The 22,236-nt window shown below is 38.1% G+C and overlaps 2 protein-coding genes across 2 annotated transcripts; both read left to right on the forward strand.

Annotated features, from left to right (window-relative positions):
* The first annotated feature begins 2,503 nt into the window (after positions 1-2,503).
* On the forward strand, positions 2,504-3,716 carry LOC136243163 (uncharacterized). Its single transcript, XM_066034684.1, has 3 exons — positions 2,504-2,785; positions 3,477-3,534; positions 3,593-3,716. Exons 1-3 carry the CDS (start codon positions 2,519-2,521, stop codon positions 3,664-3,666), a joined length of 399 nt encoding a protein of 132 aa, XP_065890756.1. The 5' UTR covers positions 2,504-2,518; the 3' UTR covers positions 3,667-3,716.
* Positions 3,717-4,610: 894 nt separating this feature from the next.
* Positions 4,611-6,027, forward strand: LOC136246579 (uncharacterized). Its single transcript, XM_066038070.1, has 3 exons — positions 4,611-4,838; positions 4,890-4,982; positions 5,034-6,027. The coding sequence occupies exons 1-3, from the start codon at positions 4,703-4,705 to the stop codon at positions 5,594-5,596; spliced, it is 792 nt and encodes a 263-aa protein (XP_065894142.1). The 5' UTR covers positions 4,611-4,702; the 3' UTR covers positions 5,597-6,027.
* The last annotated feature ends 16,209 nt before the right edge of the window (positions 6,028-22,236 follow it).

The following is a 22,236-nucleotide window of genomic DNA, read 5'->3' on the forward strand; positions in this document are numbered from 1 at the left end:
GCAGACACCAGGCAAAAGAGTTGTTTTAAGCCAGGAAATAACGTATTTGAGAGAAGTTTAAATGAGTGATACTGTTGAAGGATGATTGAACAAGGCCAGTCACTTGTGAATCCATAAAGACACCATGAGCTGCTGCCACACAAGCCCATAGTAGCCGCCTTCACATAGTAGCCGCAGGGTTTTCTTTGCTGAAAGTTGTAGTAGCCTCAGCTATAACCGGTCAAATGTAGTATTTGTTTTAACAACTAAATATTCCATGATTGCTGAATTGCAGCATGTGCGGTTTCTTTTACATTCAACAGAACAGTCACTCTAATACAGCAGGGAGACAGAAGTAGTTGCTACTTGCTAATAGTCAGCCTCATGCTGGGTCTAGTGTTAAAAAATTTCTGGATAGTATGTTTCCTGCTTTTCTGTAAAGTTTCCCTAATAGAGCAGTCACTCTTATACAACAGTAAAATAAGTACTGTAACAGTAAACTGCTGAAATCACCCTCAGACTCAACCACAATGGTCTAATTTTCCAAAATTGTCTTAGGGATAGGGGTGGGGTGCATGGTCTACTAGGAACCACACTAAGGTATGCCTTCCATATATTACCAAGCTTTAGTATTTATGTAGCTAGGCCCTAAGGTCTATCAGTTCTTCTACTGAATTTTACTTTCATTGGAATTAGCAGCAATGAGAAGGTGTGTACACTGGAGAAGTGATTATCAGCTCCCTTATTGTACAGTATGATAGTACTGTTATCGTACTGTGTAGTAGGGACCACAAAGGCTTGGGTTTGGCCCATCCAAAAACCATCCTCACTTTTCCCTAACGATGATGTGGCAGTATTGGTTAGGTAAGCCCAAATAAGCCTTCAGATTGACCCAACATGTTTCCAACAAGTTGCTACGGAAATTGAAAATAATATTTAACAGAATATCTATTCTTCTACTCTGTGTGCGTCTGCGTGCATATGTGCATGTGGTGTAGTGAGTGGTGATGATTGTGTGGTGTCAATCGTCATTTTCTAATGGTACAGGGAACAGGGAATTCTTATTATAAGCTCAGCTTGTAATTAATTCAGAGTAAACCAATTACTAGTAAATGATAGTTACTCTGATGTAAAACTTAGACCAACAAATAAACGTTAGTTTAATCTGAAATAAATCTCAGGGTAAACTACGCTATATGTAGTGTCCCACCCGTTAGTTTACTGTTACATTTTGTACAGGGTAAAATGGTATATCATGCAGTCTTCTTCCTGTGGTGAAATGACGTACAGTGCTAGTTCCCTTGGTTATCTGAACACTTGGTTATGTGAACAGCAGAATTGAGTTCTCTATTGTTTATGATGTATGTTCTATTAGAGTATTTGAGCTCTGTTTACAAATGTATGGGGTTTGATTATCTGAACATGTCTTGATCCCAAGGGGGTTGGATAACACTGTATTACCCTGTGACTAATGATCATGTGGAATAACACAGTTACTTTGTTTATGCGAAATGGTAGCTTAAAACAGCCCTTGAATAGCCATCCTTCTATCCATTTACTAGCCAGAATAAAATTCTTTGGAAAAAATGATGTAGTGTTGTTTAAGTTGTGCTACTCATTCTTGTACAGTAGTTGAGTAATTTCATTAGTCATTCAGACTTTTTATTCAGAATAATATGTCCCTGAGAGGTTCCCTATACTATACATGTAACTGTATTTGTTGAATATCAGATGTGGGAATAAGCAGTTTCATGTATTCTTGTTTTGTAGCAAGATAAATAAATGGAATACCTGTCTCAAGTTGCTATTAATGGATAAAGATAAACACTTGAAAAATTATTTTTGTATGTTGTATACTGTTATGTGCTTTTATGTTGTTATCATACCATATTTTTAGTGTATAGCATCAGAATTCCACTTAAACAAATGTCGATTAATGTTAGGTCATTAAGTGGGTGGTTTTCTACATGTTTTTGGTCTTGAAAAAAATCTGCCCTACTTGCAAGCTAAAAGTTGCTCTTATGGTGTTGCAAACTGACACTACATCTACATTCTTGTGGCATAATCAGGGCTATGGGGACAAGGTAAAGAGGCCACCATCAATTGTGATACAAGCAGCTGATGCAATAGGACCTTGACTATCCATACCTTGATTATTCATTCTTTATTAGTGACTGCTCTATTAGAGTATTTTTTCATTATGTGAGCGTTCTATTAGAGTAAGTGTATGTTCCATTAGAGTAGTTGAACGGAACTCTGTATATATTTAAACTGGCACACAGGTGTTTGGATAATGGAGGTTCTACTGTACTTATTATGCATCACAGTTAGACAAAGCAGCCACATACGCTAACAAATTTACTTGGTTATGTGTGTCCCGGTCCTAGTAATTATACAACCAAGTACTAAGAATAATACGTAACGCGTTTAAAATTACGTCATTAATAATGAAATAAATAATGTTTGAGAAAACTACAAGGCCTAAGGCTCCGCACTCACCGGGAATAGAATCCATGTTGTATGAAGAGATAATCGTATAATGGGTAAATGTTTCCGTGGAGGTGATAGAAACGTACGACAATTCTATTTAATGCCGATCAAAACAGCACGTGATATACCCACTACCAATCGAGTAGATTCAAATGGCTATTTAGACGAGCGAATTGCTGTTCAATTGTGTTTGAAAGTATTGCCAGCTGGCACACTAAGTCTCAAGTCGTCATGCCAGCTGCCAGTGGATACGCTCCGTGTATCTATGGCTGCAGGACACCTGAACAGGTTTGACATGCCAGCTGCACAAGGACAGGTATGTTTGTTGGTATTGTAATGTACATATGTCTTTTTTATTTTATTTTTTCTGGCTTGCTAGGCTCTGGTTGGTTTGGTTGTCTGTTTGTACTAATGTATTGTAAAGAGCATGGTATGTTTTAAATGTTTTCTTGTATTATTGTACATTTTTCCTTTACCTAGCTTACTAGGCTCTGGCTGGCTTGGCTGTCTTCCTTTATCTGGTTCACCTGGCTTGTATACTCCTACAGTATTGTGTATCTCCTGTAGGTTGTGTATGCGTATACTTTGTATACATCACTGTGCCATTACCATACCAATGATGTACTGGCACTTAGCTACTGGTGGCCTTTAGTTACGATGCCACTATTGTGTTGTATCTGTCACTACTGTGACATATTGAGTTGATTTGGGGATTGTGTCTTCACCACCTAATAGCCTCACCAGGGGGCTGTCACATTGGTGTATGTACTTGGTTGTATGTGACGCGGTCCTAGTTATATGAAATGCGATTAAAATTACATCATTAATAATTAATGAATAAATAAATATATAATAATGTTTGAGAAAACTACGAGGCCTAGAGACATGAACTAAGCGGGGATAGATTCGCCTGTGAATGAAGGCACAACCGTATAATAAGTACGCCTGTTCTTACCGTACGTGTAATCCCATATAACGCCTGGCACCACACCCTTGTTTAATTACAGATTGCTCAAAGGAGAAGATTAGTAAATGTCCTCGGAGAGGCCAGGCACCACTTTACTGGTAAACAACAACATTACAAGTATGTTTAAATGTTTGTAACTGTGTATTTTGTGTGCAGGATATGCCCTCCAGGCGTCATGCAGTGAACAACCAGCTGATGACCAGTTGGAATACCAGCTGATACGCTCATAAACAACCAGCTGGAACAACAAGGTAATGAGTAATGTAATACTTGTACCGGTAGTTGTATTATACATCTTCATCCTTCATCTGCTTGCTAGCGGCTGGAATTATTTTCTACTCGGCTTAACTACTACCACAGCATAATTCATACACAAATACTGACTGTATTTATTCCATGTATGTTTAGGTATTGGAACTAATAGTCCAAATATTCTACCTTGGTTCAAACAAAAACGGGCCACAACCCTCAATAGTGAATAACATTAGAGTCATTTATAGATTTGAGGTTCGCTTTGTCTCGTTATAAGGAGTTTTTAAAATAGTTGTTCCAATACTGAATAAAGACGGAGTTACGTAGAATATGTAGTATTGGAACACTATTTTCGCTGTGTACTCTACTGTGAGTCTGTAATAGCTAAACAAGAAGCCGATGCAGTGCTGCATATACAACAATGTGTAATAGTGGGGCGGTTAAGTCATATGATCGTTCACTTTGTGATAAAAGCACCAAATTTAGTGTGGTGATACTTTACTTCATGCATTTTCATTTTAGGATAGGTACCATTAAAAATTACAATGGGAAACCCACCATTATTATTTTTGAAAAGCTTTGAACCAAGGAAACCTTACAAACATACATTTCTTAGCTCTACATGCATTCAACATATAGATGAACATGAAAACATGTTTGTGCGTAGCAAGAACATGTTTATAGCAAATTGCTTGTATTTTTCAGTGTAATCATGACCACACACTAGAGCTGCATTTTACCTGAAATGCATTGCAGCCAAAATTTGTGACCGAATTTGACAAAACAAGGTTTCCACACATCCAATTTTCTGACTTTAACCCTTAAACGCGCACGCGAATTTACGAAATATTGCACTGAAATCGCAAGGGCCATTTAAGTGGCCCTCCATATTTGGCACAGAGGTGCGCGCTAGGATTACGAGATCATGAAACGGTTTAGTGCAACGGAAAGCCACGTTTCTGGGCTTTAATTCGAGCTCAAGAACTTTGTGCTGTGATTAAAGATAAGCGAGATATGGATGAAAATACTGTTGTTGATCAACTTTTCTATAGCGACACCGACGATGACTGGAACAACTCGGACGAAGAGGACTCTTTTGTCCATGGAGAAGACTCTTTTGTCCTTGATAGGCTTACCAGGGAACAAGACGGTAAAATGGCAGACAGATGAATCGGTCCTATCACTTCGCCTGCCATTATAGATGATTATGGCGATGTGGAAGAAAATGATCGTGAGGAAGAGTTCAGCAAGGACGAAGAAGACATCGAGGAAGAAACTAACGATGATTATGAAGGTATAATGCTTTTCACATGTTTTATAACTTGAGTCCTGCTTCTTCTAATAGCTGATGTGAGATACTGTAAAGGTCATGATGAGTCAAGCCATCCTGGACCATCTGGGCTACATAGTGGAGTGAGTGACGGTGGGATGGGTAGCCTGGAAACTGAATACCCCTGTAGTGGTTCTCCTGTGGCTTACCATGGCTCTCCTGTTAGTTCTTCCCTGCGCTCTCGTTTTTCTTCTCCACATGCCCCATTTTCACCTAGTGATAGAGGCAGGGACTACTCACCATCTTCATCTGATCCTTTGTCTGGTAGAAATAGAGGGAAAGGTAGAGGAAGGGGTAGGGGAACTGTGTCTCCAATGGATCTTGTGCCTAGTCGAGGTAGGAGGAAAGGTACTGGTAGGGGTAGAGGTACCGGTAGGGGTAGGGATTTGGCTATCGATAATGCTTATACTCTAGAGTGCTGTTTCACACCTGTGAATGATCGTAGACCATCAAAAGCTTTAGGGAGCAACTGGCTACTAAACTTTTATGTCAACATAGCTCACGCCAGCATGGAGGACGTCAATCACAGACTCTTCCACCTCAATCGCCTGCGAGGCTTGAGGAACGCCATTTCATAGAGAACCTTTGGACTGACGGTGACTGTGCAGTGTGTTCTGACCGGAAGACACATAGAAAACGTACTAAGTATGGCTGCGTAAATTGTGGAATGGTTCATTTGTGCCTTGAAAATTGTTTTAAGATATACCACACCAAGGAAAACTATAAATAAATAAGGGGTGTATGCTATTTACTGTGTCTTAGACTTTTTACAGGTTCAGCCGATGTATATAGTTTAGATGTGTTGACAGTATTATCTGTTTAGTTATGTACAGAGCTGTTTGTAAATCAGGTTTTTCCACAATTGTGGTTTTTTCTCTGAAATCACTTGGATCGGTGGTTTCTAAACGAGGCAAACCCTTTACTGAGTAAAGATCCCAGCTCTTTAGTGTATATATTTCATGTACATTTTATGTTTGAAAAGTTTTTCAAATTCTAATGCTAGTAATAATACTTTATGTTTGATGAACAGTGCATGATAAAATGGATTGCTGTTGGTATTTGATTGACCAGTCACCAGAATACGTCTTGGCAGCACGTTGAAATGCCACAGTGATTGTGTTGGAGTTCTTTGTTACATGCCTACAGGGTAAAAATAATTATGAGAATACGACAATTTTTTTTCAATTCACAACTACCTGAGAGTTGTAGCTATGTCACTGGAATTTATCCACCTTGTATCAAGGGTACCACCCTTTCTAAACACCAAGTGCTGAGGCGAATGGACAGAGGAGCTGCCTACCATGATGATTATTTCCAAATGATGCGCGTATTGCTGTGGATAAATGGAGAAGTATTATTGATAAAAACATAATAATAATATTGGATAAACCCCAGGTTATCCACCGTCTGTGTACCAAGTTACAAGCTGATACATCAAGGATTTTCACAGTTACAGTCGTGTAAAGACGTGCGGTTACTTCGCACAATTGTGTGAATACCACAAGTTTTTTTTCTAAAATTCATAAATACCTGAGAGTTGCAGCTATGTCAATGGAATTTCACCACCTTGTATCAAGGGTACAACTCTTTCTCAACACCAAGTATTGAGGCGAATCGCCAACGGAGCCACCTACCATGACGGTTATTTCCAAGTTATGCGCATATTACTTCGGATAAATAGAAAAGCATTAATGATAAACAATTGATAGTCACGATGGGTAAACGCCAGGGTATCCACCATCTGTGTACCAAGTTTCAAGTAGATACGTCGAGGATTTTCAGAGATACAGCCTTGTAAAGACGCGCGATTACTTTCGCGAAAGTAAGCATAAACTTTCGTGCGTTTTCGGTGTAATAAATAATAGGGCCATTATAATGGCCTTTGCGCGTTTAAGGGTTAACAAACTGTAACTTGACTACTCAGTAAGCTATTTACCTAAAAATTTTACACAATTCTTTCCCAGTAAATAACAGGTCAAAATTTTTAACAGATTACATACTCCTACATAGAGTTATTGTCCTTCAAAGTCATAAAACTGGATGCATGTGTGTGGAAGCCTTGTTTTGTCAAATTCGGTCACATTTTAACAAATACACTGATACTCTGAATCGATTAACATCATGTTTTTTGTTGTTGTGGATCACTGTATAGTAGGGTTCACAAAGGTTTGGGTATGGCCCATGAAAAACATCACTCAAAAACCACCCTCACTTTTCCCTGATGAGGAGGAGGCAGTATTGGTTAGGTAAAACTATATAAACCTAAAATAGCCTTCAGATCAACCCGAAACGCTTTCAACAAGTTGCTATGGAATTTTAAAATAAATATATTAAACAGAATTTTATAGTGACTGACTGACTAAGTGATGCCTTCAGACAAGCGTAACTCAATAATGGCTAAGGCTACTGGCTTGAGTTTATCACTATTCAAGGTTGTGCAAGATGGCTTCCCTTCATAACGGAAATTATCCATATTTTCCATAGTAGCTATTTTAATTGCAGAGGCACTTTTCAAACAGATCTTGATTCATAATGCTGTGTAACAGGCTGGATATAGCTGACAATGAAGCATAATAGATACTTCACTTTTCAGACAACAATTTATAGCTGGACCATTCCTTCTTTTGATGCGATATGCAATATTGGAATTTTAAATTTGAGTAGGGACTACAGTAGAAAGAAAAGGAAATGAAACAAGGGGGGTTGCTTATACATGTAACCATACTGGTGTAAATTTATCCCTACTTTAGTTGTTTCAGGGTAGCTTTAGCTATAACCATGACTAAAGTAGGGATAAATTTGCACTAGTGTGGTTACATGTGTAGGCAACCTCCCTTGTTTCATTGCTTTTTCTTTCTACTGTGGTCCCCACTCAAATTTAAAATTGCTAATTTTTCCATCCACTTGTGTTAATTATGGTTGCTGCTACCAGCACACATTCAAGATATGGAAGTACTACTAGTGTTCAGCGATCAACACATAATAGAATTGGACAGAGTTATATATAGTTATATATAGTGGAACTTATGGAGATGGATTGCTTGAATAAAATCAATTTGTGGATGATGGAAAATCTGTTCTAGGCACCATAAACAAGCTCTGCACTACCAACCACCTTTTAAAAAATAGTACTTCTATTAAGCTGCATAATGCAAAGGAGATGCTAGACCCTAAGGATTGATTTGAATGAAGATGCAGTCAATTATTTTTATGCTAAACAATTAGGCACAGAGGCAAACTCGCTATTACAGCAAATTGTTTAACTCAATAATTGGAGCCAAAACACTGTTTAAAACAGCAGCACTCAAAAAAGATTGTCAACTCTCTGCTAGGTTGTTTACTGTATGGCAGTCAAGAGAATCAACTTTTAAATTAGAAATGCTTTAAAGCCTCACAAAAGTTGTCCTGTACTTTCTCCATCAATCATCTGGCTTAAGCTTACCAAATCCCTGCATTAGGTAATGAGTCAAGTCTGATCTGCTGTTGGTAATATCAAGCCATTTTGAAATATGCGTGCGGACAATAATCTGATGCCATTTTTGGCTCCCAATTTGTTTGCAGATGTTGAGAGGCTAGACATTGTATTGGATCTTAATTCTTCAAACAATACGTTCATAAGGCTGGGGGAGGTTCCAGGAGATGTGTGCTAAATAACACAATTACCTATAACTGGTCTACCTTTTGAGTAACAATAATACTAAAGAAGAGAAATATCTTTGCTACGTATATTTCTCCAAACACAAAATGTAGACATTAACCACAAAGTAATGGCTCATCTTAACAGAGATCTTTCAACGAACAAAGTTAGCACTGAATTGATAGCAGAAATTGAACCTTGGAACCATGAAGTGACTGATACTACACTGTTAATTCCTGCTGCTCGTGCTACAAGACATGGTCCACTAAATATGGACACTGATGTTCTAGTTTAGTAATTGCCCCCAGCAAACGATTTGGGTTTGACAGAGGAAAGGGAGTTTAAAGATTTACCTTTATATATTTCTACATAAATAACTATCAAAACTAGGTTATGAAAAGGCAAATGCTTTGCTTTTCTTCTACCCATTTGACACTACATCAGCATTTGCTAGTGGGAGAAAATCTGCATGGGATATTCGAAATGTTAAATTTAACATTTGGCATACCTTTATAGTGCTCCTAATAGTGATTGTGCTCTGAATGATGAGATGCTTGCAAAGATGTAATATGTTGTTTAAAACATCTGAAGCCAAACTATGTAATGGAGCATGTCAAACCTTTTTGTCAACTGTAGTTATAAATATTTCACCCACAAAAGAAGCATTACCTCAACATATAACACATGCAAAAAGGGTTGAACAGCACAGGTTGGCTCAGAAGCATTTGCATAGTCCTTGAATGGCAAGACCTTTTGAAGTTGCAACAAAACATAGGAAGCAATCCATTTTCAGACAGTTTCCATCCCCATTCTATTCAGGAAGAAACGTAACTTCTTGTTAAGTAAATTCAATGCTTGTCCCCAGGTCCCCATATAGAAGTATGATATATCACTTCATAAACTACATCCATTGTAGCAAACAATTTATGTACTGTAAATTAATGTACGTGTGTACTGATCTATCATTTTTGATATGATACTGCCCTATCAATGGTTTATTTTGATTGTGTAATAATCCACTAAATTAAATTATATTTGGGTGGTACCCATCCTGCAATGATTCAGAATGCCTTACTCTACATCTCCACCAAATTCCATGCTTTTATCACAAAGTGAACGTTCCTCTTTATTTTTGAGGCTTAACCGCTGTACTATGACTATCTCCTGTATGTTGTGCATGGCTGTATGCATAATATTATAGACTGTAATCACTGTGCCAATGCCACACCACTGATATACTGGTACATCATCAGTGGCCTCTAGTTACAACAGAGTCTGTTGTGCCATATTGGCGTGATTGGGATCAATTGCTAATTGTGCCTTCATCATATCCCTTATTCTGCATAGCCTCACTTCACTGCTGAGTCATCTTCAGAGACATGTCACACCTACAATATATAGTTACTTTCAATATATCTAACTTAACTTGGTTTTTGTGTAGGTTGTGTTTTAGAATTGTGGTTTTCTGATGCCAGTTAAACTCCCTTGCCTGTGTACGTATGCATATGTATCATTTCCACCGGTACACGCACACTGCTCTGAGTGCTGCCTATGGCACTGTTTATACTTGCCCAATGGGTAGGTTGCAACGTTGGTGTATGTACTTGGTTGTATGTGACGCGGTCCTAGTATAATAAATTACATAACCAAGTAATAATAATAAGTGATGTCATAAATAATTAATTAATGTACAGCGAAACTACCTACTACACACACAAATGCTCACCGGGATTGTGTTAGACGGAAACATATAAAGGGATTTTTTCTTTCGTCCCTTCGTTATTGAATAGAATTTTCCATATAACGCCATCCCTTTTCAGTTCCTGACAACCAGTAACTCGTTAGTTACCACTCATAAAACCTGTTTGCGTGCTCAGTAACTAGTAAGGCCGGTTTGTAGCTCATAACAACCAATTCAAATGCACTGCATCGCCTGTGCGTTAACGGGCACTTGATTCCTATGAGAGAAAGCACTATTATAATATTGGTGGAAACAACGATGTTTTCTTTCTTGTCTATGTAATGTACTCCAACTATTACTTTACTGCAGGTAGTTTTTAGAGTATTTCATTTGAGTATTAAAATGCGCAAAAGCATTCGAATACACTTACGAGATTTTAGCCTATAGAGATGTTTCAGCACGTGATTTTCGTTACGTCATTTTCCAGAAGTTGCCATATTGGTGAACAGGTTGCTACGGAGGGCGTAGCTTTGGTGTACAGCTATTTTTACTACGTCGACGAAAAGAAATACATCTCTACGTACAGATGGTGATTTGCGCAGTATATGGCTGCTCCAAATGCTCAGGAAGAGACAAAAATGTTTCTTTTTATAGGCTACCAGCAGTGAACAAGTACCAAGGGAGGAAAGACTATGAATTAAGACTGAAGCGTAGAGCAGATTACCTGGCTGCTATTGGAAGGAAGAATATCGCACCCAAATCACTAAAGAACTGGCGTGTGTGTTCAAGACAATTTTTATCCAGAAAACCAGCAGGGTTATACGACGTAGCTAATCCAGACTGGCTGCCAACGTTACGTCTCGGCAAAGAGCCTACGTCAGAGAGCACGGCAGTAAGCCAACTTAAGATACAATCTAGTAACGACCGATATAAGAGAGCCAAAGGAAGGAGGGAAAGGCGTAAATGTATTGAAGAACTTGTGCAAGTCCTGCCAAATGCTTTCGATGGCTTAATGGATGAAGCATGTGAAGAAGAAGTGAAGGATGTAGCTATAGAGCAGATTAGTATTGGAATGCAATACATTGATGTGTCAAGAGCTAAAGAACCCACAGTGTGTAAGTGTTCTGCTGAGGTCAAGGTGCTCCAAGAGCAGTTACACCAAGCTAGGCTTACAATCCAGAGCCTTTTGCAGTAACTAGGAGAAAACCCACTACCATTCTGTGAGGATGCATTTGTTGATGACGAGTTTACAAAGTATCATACTGGCCTGCCAAATTGCAAAGTCTTATTGTGTTATTTGAGCATGTTTCAGTTGGTATGTTACATGAAAGAGAGACCAAATTGACACTCTTTCAACAATTTTCATGTGTTTTATTGAAGCTAAGGACCAATGCAAACATTGAAAACTTATCACATCGCTTTGGTGTCTCGTGTACAACAATTTCAAGGATCTTCAACAAATGGTTACCACATATTGATAGACGGTTGCATGGCTTGATACTTTGGCCAGACAGAAAAGCCTTGCAAAAGACAATGCCGCAGTCCTTTCAGCAATCTTTTGGAAAGAAGGTTGCTGTAATTTTAGACTGCTTCGAGGTTTACATCGAAAGACCATCCAACCTCCGAGCAAGAGCTAGCACTTGGTCTAATTACAAGCATCACAATACAACAAAGGTACTGCTTGGAATTACTCCTCAAGGAGTAATCTGTTTTGTGTCTGAATGTTGGGGTGGGCGTGTAAGTGATGTGCACCTTACAGAGCACTATGGAATTTTGAAGAAACTGCACTGTTAAAAATGAAGTGCTATGGTAGCACCTCTAGGTGCTATTTTGTGACTGAAGCAGTCAAAATTTAGCACTGTTAGGTGCTACCATAGCATTTTTAGGTGCTATCATAGCATTTCATTTTTAACAGTGTGCTGCCAGGGAATGTTGTTCTTGCTGATCGTGGTTTTGACTAGGGCTGAAACGGATAGCAACTTTTACTATCCGGATATCCTGAACAAAACCTATCCGGATATCCTACGGATAGTGACATCATCACTTGCTATAGAAACATTTATAGTTTATTGTAAACATCCTTGTTTTACTAGTACTAGAAGCAAACAAACATTAACATGATAGCAAAAGGTTTGTGGTAATGTTACAGTGTTACTTTGCACCGTCTGTAACAAGATTGGCAGCTGGAGAAAACATGAATACAAGATGTAGCAGTTGCTACAAGACCATTATAGTCGCAAAGTACCATCCCAATTCAGTATGTAACTAAGGAGAAACATCAGAATACTCCACTTATTGACCATATTGTACGTGTATGTTGTGAATTAACGAATGTATGTGTTTCTGTAGTACCTTTTGATTAACCTGAAAGTCATTGTAATGATACTGTAGAGAGAATACTATATTTTACAATTAATATTCAAATTGTAATACTTTGACAGTCTTTGCAATACCACTTTCCAGTTGGAATTGTCTTCATTTTAAGGCATTTTGTGTGGAACCACTCAATCTTGCAGTCAGGATTGTCACAGCCTATCATCTCACCTTCACTGGGTTGGTTGCAAAAGCAATACAAATGATCCTCATCACTAGACTCAGATTGGCAATCCTCTTCTTTCTGTACTCCACATTCTGGATGTGTGTACCAGTGTCCTAGCAGTTCAGGTAGTATACAGGATGAAAAAAATGCAGCTGCATTTTTAAGGCAATTGTCCCACAAACCATTATCTTGGAATATTCTTTCAACGAAGATGTCAGCACTTGTACCAAATGTGCACACAACAAAATTACAGTAGCTAACACCACAAATATGCATCTGAGTTTGAATTTGGTAATAGTATGTGTGGTCTCTGCGTAGCTTCAATTTGCCATCATGCTCCATTAAGCAAAAAGTGCTGTCCTTGGTGACTGCATTCTTGATGGTGTCATCCTTGTGACTGTAAGGGCACTTGAGCTCAATAACCCACTTTCCATGACAAGTACAGGAAACAACACCATCAGGAGATGCTCCAAGATGAGGCCACTTTGGATTGATGACAAACCCCACATCTGAAAGTTCTAAATTTTCATGACTGGGTCCAATTTCTTTGCGGTATAATTCCCTGGCACACTTTTCCTTCTTAGTACCCCAGTCAGTTTGTTTGCTGGAAAGGAACAAACATCAGGGTAACAGATTGACTTAATGAGGCTTCGTGATGGATTCTCAATTGCTGTGCTGCAGACAGCTTTCATACGTGATGCAGTGACCCTACCACTTCTGTACTTGTACCACAATTTGCATTTAGCCTGTGATCTGGTTGCTGCTTCAATAGCAAGGGACATCTCTTCAGTCAAAGTAATGAATACTGCATCACAAGCACTTCTTAGGTCATCAAACTCAGCATCAATTAAATTTGGATTATAAAATTCAGTAAGTGGTGTTGGAAAGGTGTACGTTAAGGATTTTGGTACATAGTTGTCTGAGTATGGTGGAACAAGAAACAAAATACCAGGACTGGTTCCACACATACTAAGCTTTGCAAAAAGGAGTTCCATTTCCATTATCTCTTTTTGTATGTCTACTGGGCTATTCACTGAAGCTTTTGCATCTAGTTGGTCTGGTTATTTCATGTTGTCAATTGTTTCATCTAATTTCCTCTTTTTGCCTTTGGGTGATGTAAAATCATTATTTTTGATTGGATGGTACTCTGCTGATTTTAGAAATGTTGGCATAATCCAATTACATGGACCTTCAGTTGGTGTCTTAATTCTGGTGATCCTGTAGAGTGTCTCTAGGTAAAACAGAATTGCAGCCACATGTGTACAGGTCTCGCCCAAGCCAGCCATACAAGTACAATGAGCACAGCATATGTCCCCATCTTCCTCCAACACTATCCAGCTGCTCAAAGGAGTTTCACTCAACTTCTGTGAATGAAGAACCTATAGTATCATAAAGTAAAACGGTCAAGTAGTTAAACTGCTCTATTAAAACAGTAACAAGAGCAATATTAGGCCTGAGTCAAATATGATGCCCAAAATGCTTTCAGGAATTTCCCATAATTTCACTCATTATGCTGTTTCAGTGTTTGCATTTATGCTTCTAAGTTAGCAACGTTTGTGACAATTATTATGGAACATTCAAATCAGTGAATGCTCTATTAGAGTATTTCATCATAAAGCGACTGCTCTATTAGGGAGTATTGATCTATTTTTAACTCCATAGTTTGAAATATCCACCTAATATAACAGCATTATGCTTGCATAGCACTCCAGCCTACGATCAATGCTTTTTATTATGTTGGCATATTTGACGCAGGCCTAAGCAATTATTATTACAATAATTTTAAACAAGCCATCAATCGCTAGAATATCTAGTATGATAACAAGATTAACAACATACTACATAAATGTACAATATATAAACATACTCGGCCGATTGAAAGATATTTTCCAAGCACCTTTCGAGTACGCACATCCTTCACCCAGCCACTGACGAACTGGTTATAGGCTTCCAGCCCTTTATGTGCCTTAAACTGCTTCATAGTCAAAAAGCTCGTCCTCAAAATGAGGTACGAAGCCAAGTCACACATTTCCACAGGTGGTACATCGCTAGTGGAAACCCCTAGTTCACCAGAGGAAAACGGGTCCACTCCTCCAATAAGCAAAATTTTAGCTTGATGTCAAACCTTTGCTTCACATGGCAAGCTGCCGGCATATTTAGACAATATAGACATAGAGACATACTTCGACGTAGCAAAAACAGCTGTACACCAATAGCTACCTCCATAGCAACCTGTTCACCAATATGGCAACTTCCGGAAAATGACGTAATGAAAATCACGTGCTGAAACATCTCTATAGTCAGTAGGGGAAAAATCTTATGCTACTTATTACTGTCAAATCACTGATACTACACTGTGCGGTCTGTTATTTAGTGACTAGTCCATAAGTGACAACTTACTATTTGTAGCTACTGTATTTGTATTTGTATTTTAAGGATAACTGAAGGCTTATGCCTGTACATCCATAAACAAAATTAAAAGCATTGTTGTAGCAAAACAAAATTTCTATGATAAAAGACTCTGTTTACTGTGCTCAGTATCGAGTAAGGGTACCAAGAAATAGTTTGTCATACAGCAGTCATTCTTATAAGACTTGTTTGTGTTTCGTGTGTATGCAGCTTCTGTAGACATATCAGTACTGTGCATGTTGTACACTAATGATGCAGTCACATGTGTCATAAGATAAATACAGTAGGGGCCATTAAAAGTTTACACTTTGTTTGGTTTAACAGTAGTTAAACCATTTGAATGGTTATAAAAGAACAATTAGTTTAATGGAACTATCTTTTTAACAAAGCCACAGATATGCAGTAAATAACACATCACGAATTGTTAAAATTATTGTTTTAACAATATGATTTGTTAAAATGATTGGTTTAACAATACAGATTGTTAAAAATATTGTTTTAACTAATTGTTTTAACAATAGGATTTGTTAAAATTATTGTTTTAACAGTTGTAAGAGTTAAATAGTTCAAATCATTATTAGCAAAAAACAGACTGTTATGGTAAATTACATAAGTGTTTTGTTAAAATCGACAATGTTTCACTATTGTTTTAACTATTGTGAAAATCAAACAGAGTGTAAACTTTTTAATGGCCCCTACTGTAATATGCTTTGAACATTTGCTTTTACCATACCTTTGCAGCACTGGATGTCCGACTGCTTGTCTAGACAAATCTATTGTAGATAGCATAGCTTATAGCTACTAGAGCAATCAAACCGAGCACTGTAATATTATTAACACTGAGTAATAATGACTACAATAGCAGTGCAAATGTAGATGTAATGAGCTATTCAATTTGTGGATGGTAACAGTGTTAGTGGAGTATGTACAAAGATTTTGTCTTGTAACAGTGCTGCCTGTTCACGTCTCAAAACAAACCCGAAGATTCACTCGCAAACAACTATAAACTTGTTGCTAATTACTCACGTAACACTAGTCTATATATCGCATACATGTCTGTTGTTACATATAGCTTGTAATGTATGAATGTGTACAGTACATATATATGATAACTTACAATATGTGACCGCCTCAGGGAAAACCCGTCTAGTTCGTACAAGCATGAGTATTGAGAAAATCGAAATTTTAAAATAATTCGTAAAATTACACATGCTACAAGAAAAATATGCAAGTTTTTATCGGGCCAGTACTCAAAGAAGGACGATTCAAATCGATTAAACTATACACCATCTTACTCAAGGGGAGTTCGAAAATCTTTGTTTCATTTCTGTAGCCCCAATGGTTTGCGTGTCACGTGAGTTTGTTTACGGAGCAGTAGACGTAAACAAAGTTTTTTTTAAAAACAAAACCGCCTTCATACGCCTATGCACAGGTAAATGCAAAGCTAAAACTATACCTTAGTTGGTCTGCCAATCCATGGTGAACATTGTAAGCCAAATTCCAACTTTGTAGACTAATCCAAACTGAGATTATGGCTGCAAATGCAAGCGCCTGTAGTTTATTTTTAGTATAGTCACTGTATAAATTGATTTCCTTGTTCTTCCTACTTTCTAGTGCTGTAATTCCAAAACTACTTACCACAGAAGGCTGAAACTTTGGTGAACCATTCCTTGGACTATGCAGATAATGCTGAGAAATTAAAAATATATATATTCGGAGGTTGTGCAAACTAGACAGGTTTTCGCTGAGATGGTCACATATGTGACCATTGTACGTACATTCAGTGAAATTAAGTAACGGATAACTCTCAATCTTTCTTTAATATTGTTACTCTGTGTTGTGTTGGCTGGTCCATCTGTAATGCTATACTTTTTATAGCATACTGTAGTATTGTTACTAGGTTGTACTGAGAATAAAGCAGATGGGGTTGATAATGGTCCTATTCAGTGTCATACATGGTATTGGGGACATTAGCTTTATATAAGTTGACCATATAATATTATTATGTATGTACACTGAGCATAAGAGTTGACGCTTGTTATTTGTATAGTAGTGTTGTGAACCGGTATGGAAAAACTGGTTATTAACTGGTATTGTATTTTGCCACTCACTTGGTAGACTTCTGCTGACAAGTGATAACGTCATAGCATAACCCCAAGGCATGTGTAAATACTGTGTAACAACAAAATGATATTTAGGCAATTTGCAGTTGTTAATTTGATGAAATACACACTATTTAATTTTTATTAAATTTACTGATAAATTGGCACTACACTGTTGCACATGTTATAGGCTGACAGAAGGATGAGTTTGTATCCTGAATGTTTCTTGTGCTGAAATGTCTGCCTTGTAGATTTAGTGCTCAATCACAGTGAGCTGTCCACTGATCCCTTTCACAGGGTTAGATCATCTGACGCATAATCAAATACCTAATGGATTGGATCATGTGTGCAATGGATCAATTAGTTCACGTTGAAGTGTTTTAACCTAGTCCTGCTATAATCTTTTTTTGTGAGCCACACACACTTATCATGATCATGTACAGGGTGTGTATCTCGAAGTAATACAGTAAAATTTCTTTAGGATGTCATATTAAGTTACACATACATGTTAAGGAGTGTTGACAATGTCATCAGTGGACTGCTTATTGAAGCCAAACTACAACGGTTATTGATACTTAATGCTGAGTAGAGACCTGACCAACTAACACATTGAAAGTGACTATAGGTATTGCATCATCACTTCGAGATATGCATTTGTACAGGCTATACTGAAGTAGGATACTCTCCTCTCTTTATAAATTATGAACTCTTGCTAGTGGCCATGAGCTTGGCTCCATGTAAGCTTACAGACAGCATCAAACATAAGATTCATGCAGACTGTAATACTGTAATTGATAAATGAATACAAGCAGAGTCTTATAAGTAGAGCAAATTTGCTAGTTAGTGCATAAAATCACTGATATGAGCAGTTGTTCTTATAAATAAGACTTTTTCGTGTTCCATGTATACAGCTTTCCTAGACATATCAGTACTGTCCATTTGGTGCATATAGGCACACATGTCAGAGAATAATAGTATATATTATGCTTGAGCATCTTATTTAAAGATCACTTTCACCATACCTTGCAGCAGTTTTGATGTGTGACTACTGGTTAAGAGCAATCTATTTTAGATACACTTTTTTGTACACTTCGTAGAATGAAATTAATTTTGTGTATAAACATGGCTTATAGCTACCGTAACAAGTAAACCTATCACTTTACAATTATATCGGAGTACTGATGGCTACAATAGCAGTGCTAATGTAAATGTAATGAGGTATATAGTCATTTTGGGAGTGTGTAGCCATGTTAGTAGTGTGCATAATAAGATTCTATCATCTAAACTATTGGCATATAGCTCATAATGTATGTGGACAGTATAGATCCTTGCTAATCCAAATTCCTGTAATCCGAACACTTGCTAATCCCAACAGTAGAAATGATTGTTCTATTAGGGTATTTTGAGAACAAGTGTTTGTTCTATTAGAGTATTTGAATAGGGTTCTGTATATAGTCAATAATCTGAACAATTTCACTACTTTTATCAACTTGAGAACAGTGCTATTCAGATTATTCAGGATTCACTGTTTAATAAATTGCTATAATATCCATTTTATTGTATTATTAGCTTACAATGTGTGACTGTTGTATGCACATGCAATGAAATTAAGTGATGGATAACTCCCAATCTTTTTATGATTGTTCTGCTCTGTGTTGGCTGGTCCATCTATTGCCCTATAATTTTGATAGCATACTTTAACATTGTTACAAAGTTGTACTGAGCTTTCAGTGTCTTTGTATTGGTACTGGTGACATTAACTTTAAAATATGACCATGTATTTTGTGTATGTACACTTTGCACATGGCTTGTTCCTTGTTATCTGTACAGTGGTCCTTCTATTATTTAAATTCATTAAATAATGGAAAGTTAAGACCGATTGATTTATTATACAGAATTCCATTCAAATACTCTAATAGAACATACACTGTACACACTTACACAAAATACTCTAATTAATAGAACAGTCACTTCTGTTTGAATAACAAAACATTTGGGTATCGATGGCCGAACATTAAAGGGACCACTGCACTTGGGCATGTGTGACCTATTAGAGTATTTCGTCATTACGTGAACATTCTATTAGAGTAAGTGTATGTTTTATTAGAGTGTTTGAACGTAACTCTATATAAACAAATGGGCTTCATTTATTTGAACGAATTCACTTAACTGGATGCTTTTAACATTGAACTGAAACAGATGTTCGGATAATGGATGTCCTACAATAGTTATTATACATCACAGTTTAACAAAGCAAATACAAGTTGTTTTATACGTTAACAAATTTACTTGGTTATGTTTGACCTGGTCCTAGTAATTATATAACCAAGTGCTAATAATAGTAATACAAACGTGACGTCATAAATAATTAATTCACAGACAAAACTACAAGGTATAGAACAGAACACTAACCGGTATTGGATGAAGCGATATCCGAACATTAAATAAAAAGACGAGTTTGTTTCTGCAACTCTTCATTACCAAGTTTGGTTTTCTATATAACACTATCCATAGTAACATCTCTTCAGTACCTGGCAACTAGTTCAAATGTAGTACGCGTTAGTTACAACGCATTCCACTCGTATAACCGATTTGAGTGTACGGCAACTAGTTTATATGTACTACGTGCAACAGTAAACATTGAACTTGTATAACCAGTTTGAGAACTGGTCGGAACCGGTTTTAGCTTATAGCAACCAGTTCAGAGCTATGCGCTGCGCGTTTAACTAGGCGTTAGATACTATTTCGAACTTTATCGAGACAAAACTCAACGGATTAGTGCAGTTGGCTAGAGTACCATACTTATACCATCATACTACATAGAAAGTTGGTGTTTAAGATAGACTAGCTACTCGACCAGAAGGGCAGCTGAGCGGCACTGAAAGAGTGAATCAACTGAGCCGGAGATTTACAACTAAACTGGCTTGATAGATAGAAAAAAAAAATAGCGCCTGTGCGAGAACTGCGAGTACCCTTGAGGAGTTCTTGTGGTCTTTCTCCTTCCTTTCTGTTGACAGATACTTCTTTGGACTGTGGACGGTTATAACAAAGGTATATGTCACGGTGGATGTGTAGTGGCTGCTTTGTCTCCTGTGCTCAATAGGTTTGCAGTGGGCGTTATATCGAGAACTCAAATATGCCACGTCGGAGTGCCTGTATCCGTGCACGACAGGCTGCTGTATCTGCGGATGAATTTCCCTCGATTGATACTAGCGATTCTGAGTCTGGTGACATTTGGTGTTGCTGTGGTGGTCGAGATGATGGTCGACTCATGCTACTTTGTGATCAGCAAAGTGAAGGATGTAGTATATGGTATCACTATGATTGTTTAGGGTTGTCGTCGTCTGATGGTCAGTGACTGGGTGCTTCTCATGAGAACTTTATTTGTCCTTTTTGTATGGAAAACTCTACCCCTCCACGTTCCAATCTGGATACTATTGGTCAGGACTCTTTTTTGTTCAGGATTCAACTGATCAATTTAAGCCGTGTACTGACTTCCTGTGGAATAATATTGTTACTGGTGAACAAGTCTGTGACTTTTTGATATCTGCATATGATGAGGTCGTTCATTGGGGACCAAATGTTTTTCTCATACCATATGGAAAAGCAGGCAAGCACTTTATTAAGGAACTTGCTAGACTATATCAAGCTTTTGCTGAGGACACAGCTCTAAGCTCTATTGCCTTGATGGCCTGTTCAGTGTTGCAGCCCTTGCTGTTACAAAAGCCATACAAACAAAGTAAAGCTAAGGATCATTCTGCCCACCTTCTTCGCAGATTGGAATTGTGGAACCAAGGTTCCTTTGATGCTCTGATTAAAGAGGGTCGCTGTATACAGGATCATCTAAAGCGTGGACTGTCATCTAGGAATGAACCTAAAGATCCTTCACGCTTGTTTGATCATTTGATGTCTGAGGGAAAAGTGAGTATGGCACTACGCCTTCTCTCTGAGAAATCTAAGGGTGGTGTGTTGTCACTGGATTCATCAATTCCCTCTGGTTTTGATTCCTCAGGCAAACAACTTTTTCGTACTGTTAGAGAAATTTTGATGGAGAAACATCCAGCTGCTATTCCAGCCAGCCCATCAATATTACTTGATTCGTCTAGTGAAACTCAGCATTATGACCCCATCATTTTTGATTTTATAACTGGTGATCTAATCAAGAAAGCTTCTCTTAATACTCATGGAGCAGCTGGTCCATCTGGTGTTGATGCCTATGCATGGCGACGTATGTGTACATCTTTTGGCGAGGCCTCTGTTGGACTATGTGAAGCCCTGGCTTCTGTTGCTCGTCGCCTATGCACTGCTCACCTTGTGCCTTCGGTTTTAATGCCCTTCCAGTCCTGTAGACTAATTCCATTGGATAAGTGTCCAGGTGTCCGTCCAATTGGCATTGGGGATGTGCCCCGTCGGATTGTGTCAAAGGCAGTCCTCTATGCCATTGGTGATGATATTGTATCGGCTGCTGGCCCCCTGCAGACTTGTGCTTGTCATGAGGCAGGTTCTGAAGCAGCAGTTCATGCAATGAAGGAATTGTTTGGGGCTGCCACAAGTGAAGCTGCTCTTCTTGTTGATGCTACTAATGCATTTAACTGTGTCAATCGTTAAGCTGCACTTCACAATATTTCCAAGATTTGTCCATCATTTTCTACCATCCTGCAGAATACTTATCATGCCCCAGTCCGTCTTTTTGTTGTTGGTGAAGGTGAAATTTCATCTACTGAGCGCACAACGCAAGGTGACCCCCTTGCAATGGGCATGTATGCACTGGCTATGGTTCCTTTGATTCGTCGTTTACGTACTGAAGTGCCTGATGTATCTCAGGTTTGGTTTGCTGATGATGCCAGTGC

This window comes from Dysidea avara, chromosome 2 (assembly GCF_963678975.1).
Source record: "Dysidea avara chromosome 2, odDysAvar1.4, whole genome shotgun sequence".
Taxonomy (NCBI): Eukaryota; Metazoa; Porifera; class Demospongiae; order Dictyoceratida; family Dysideidae; genus Dysidea; species Dysidea avara.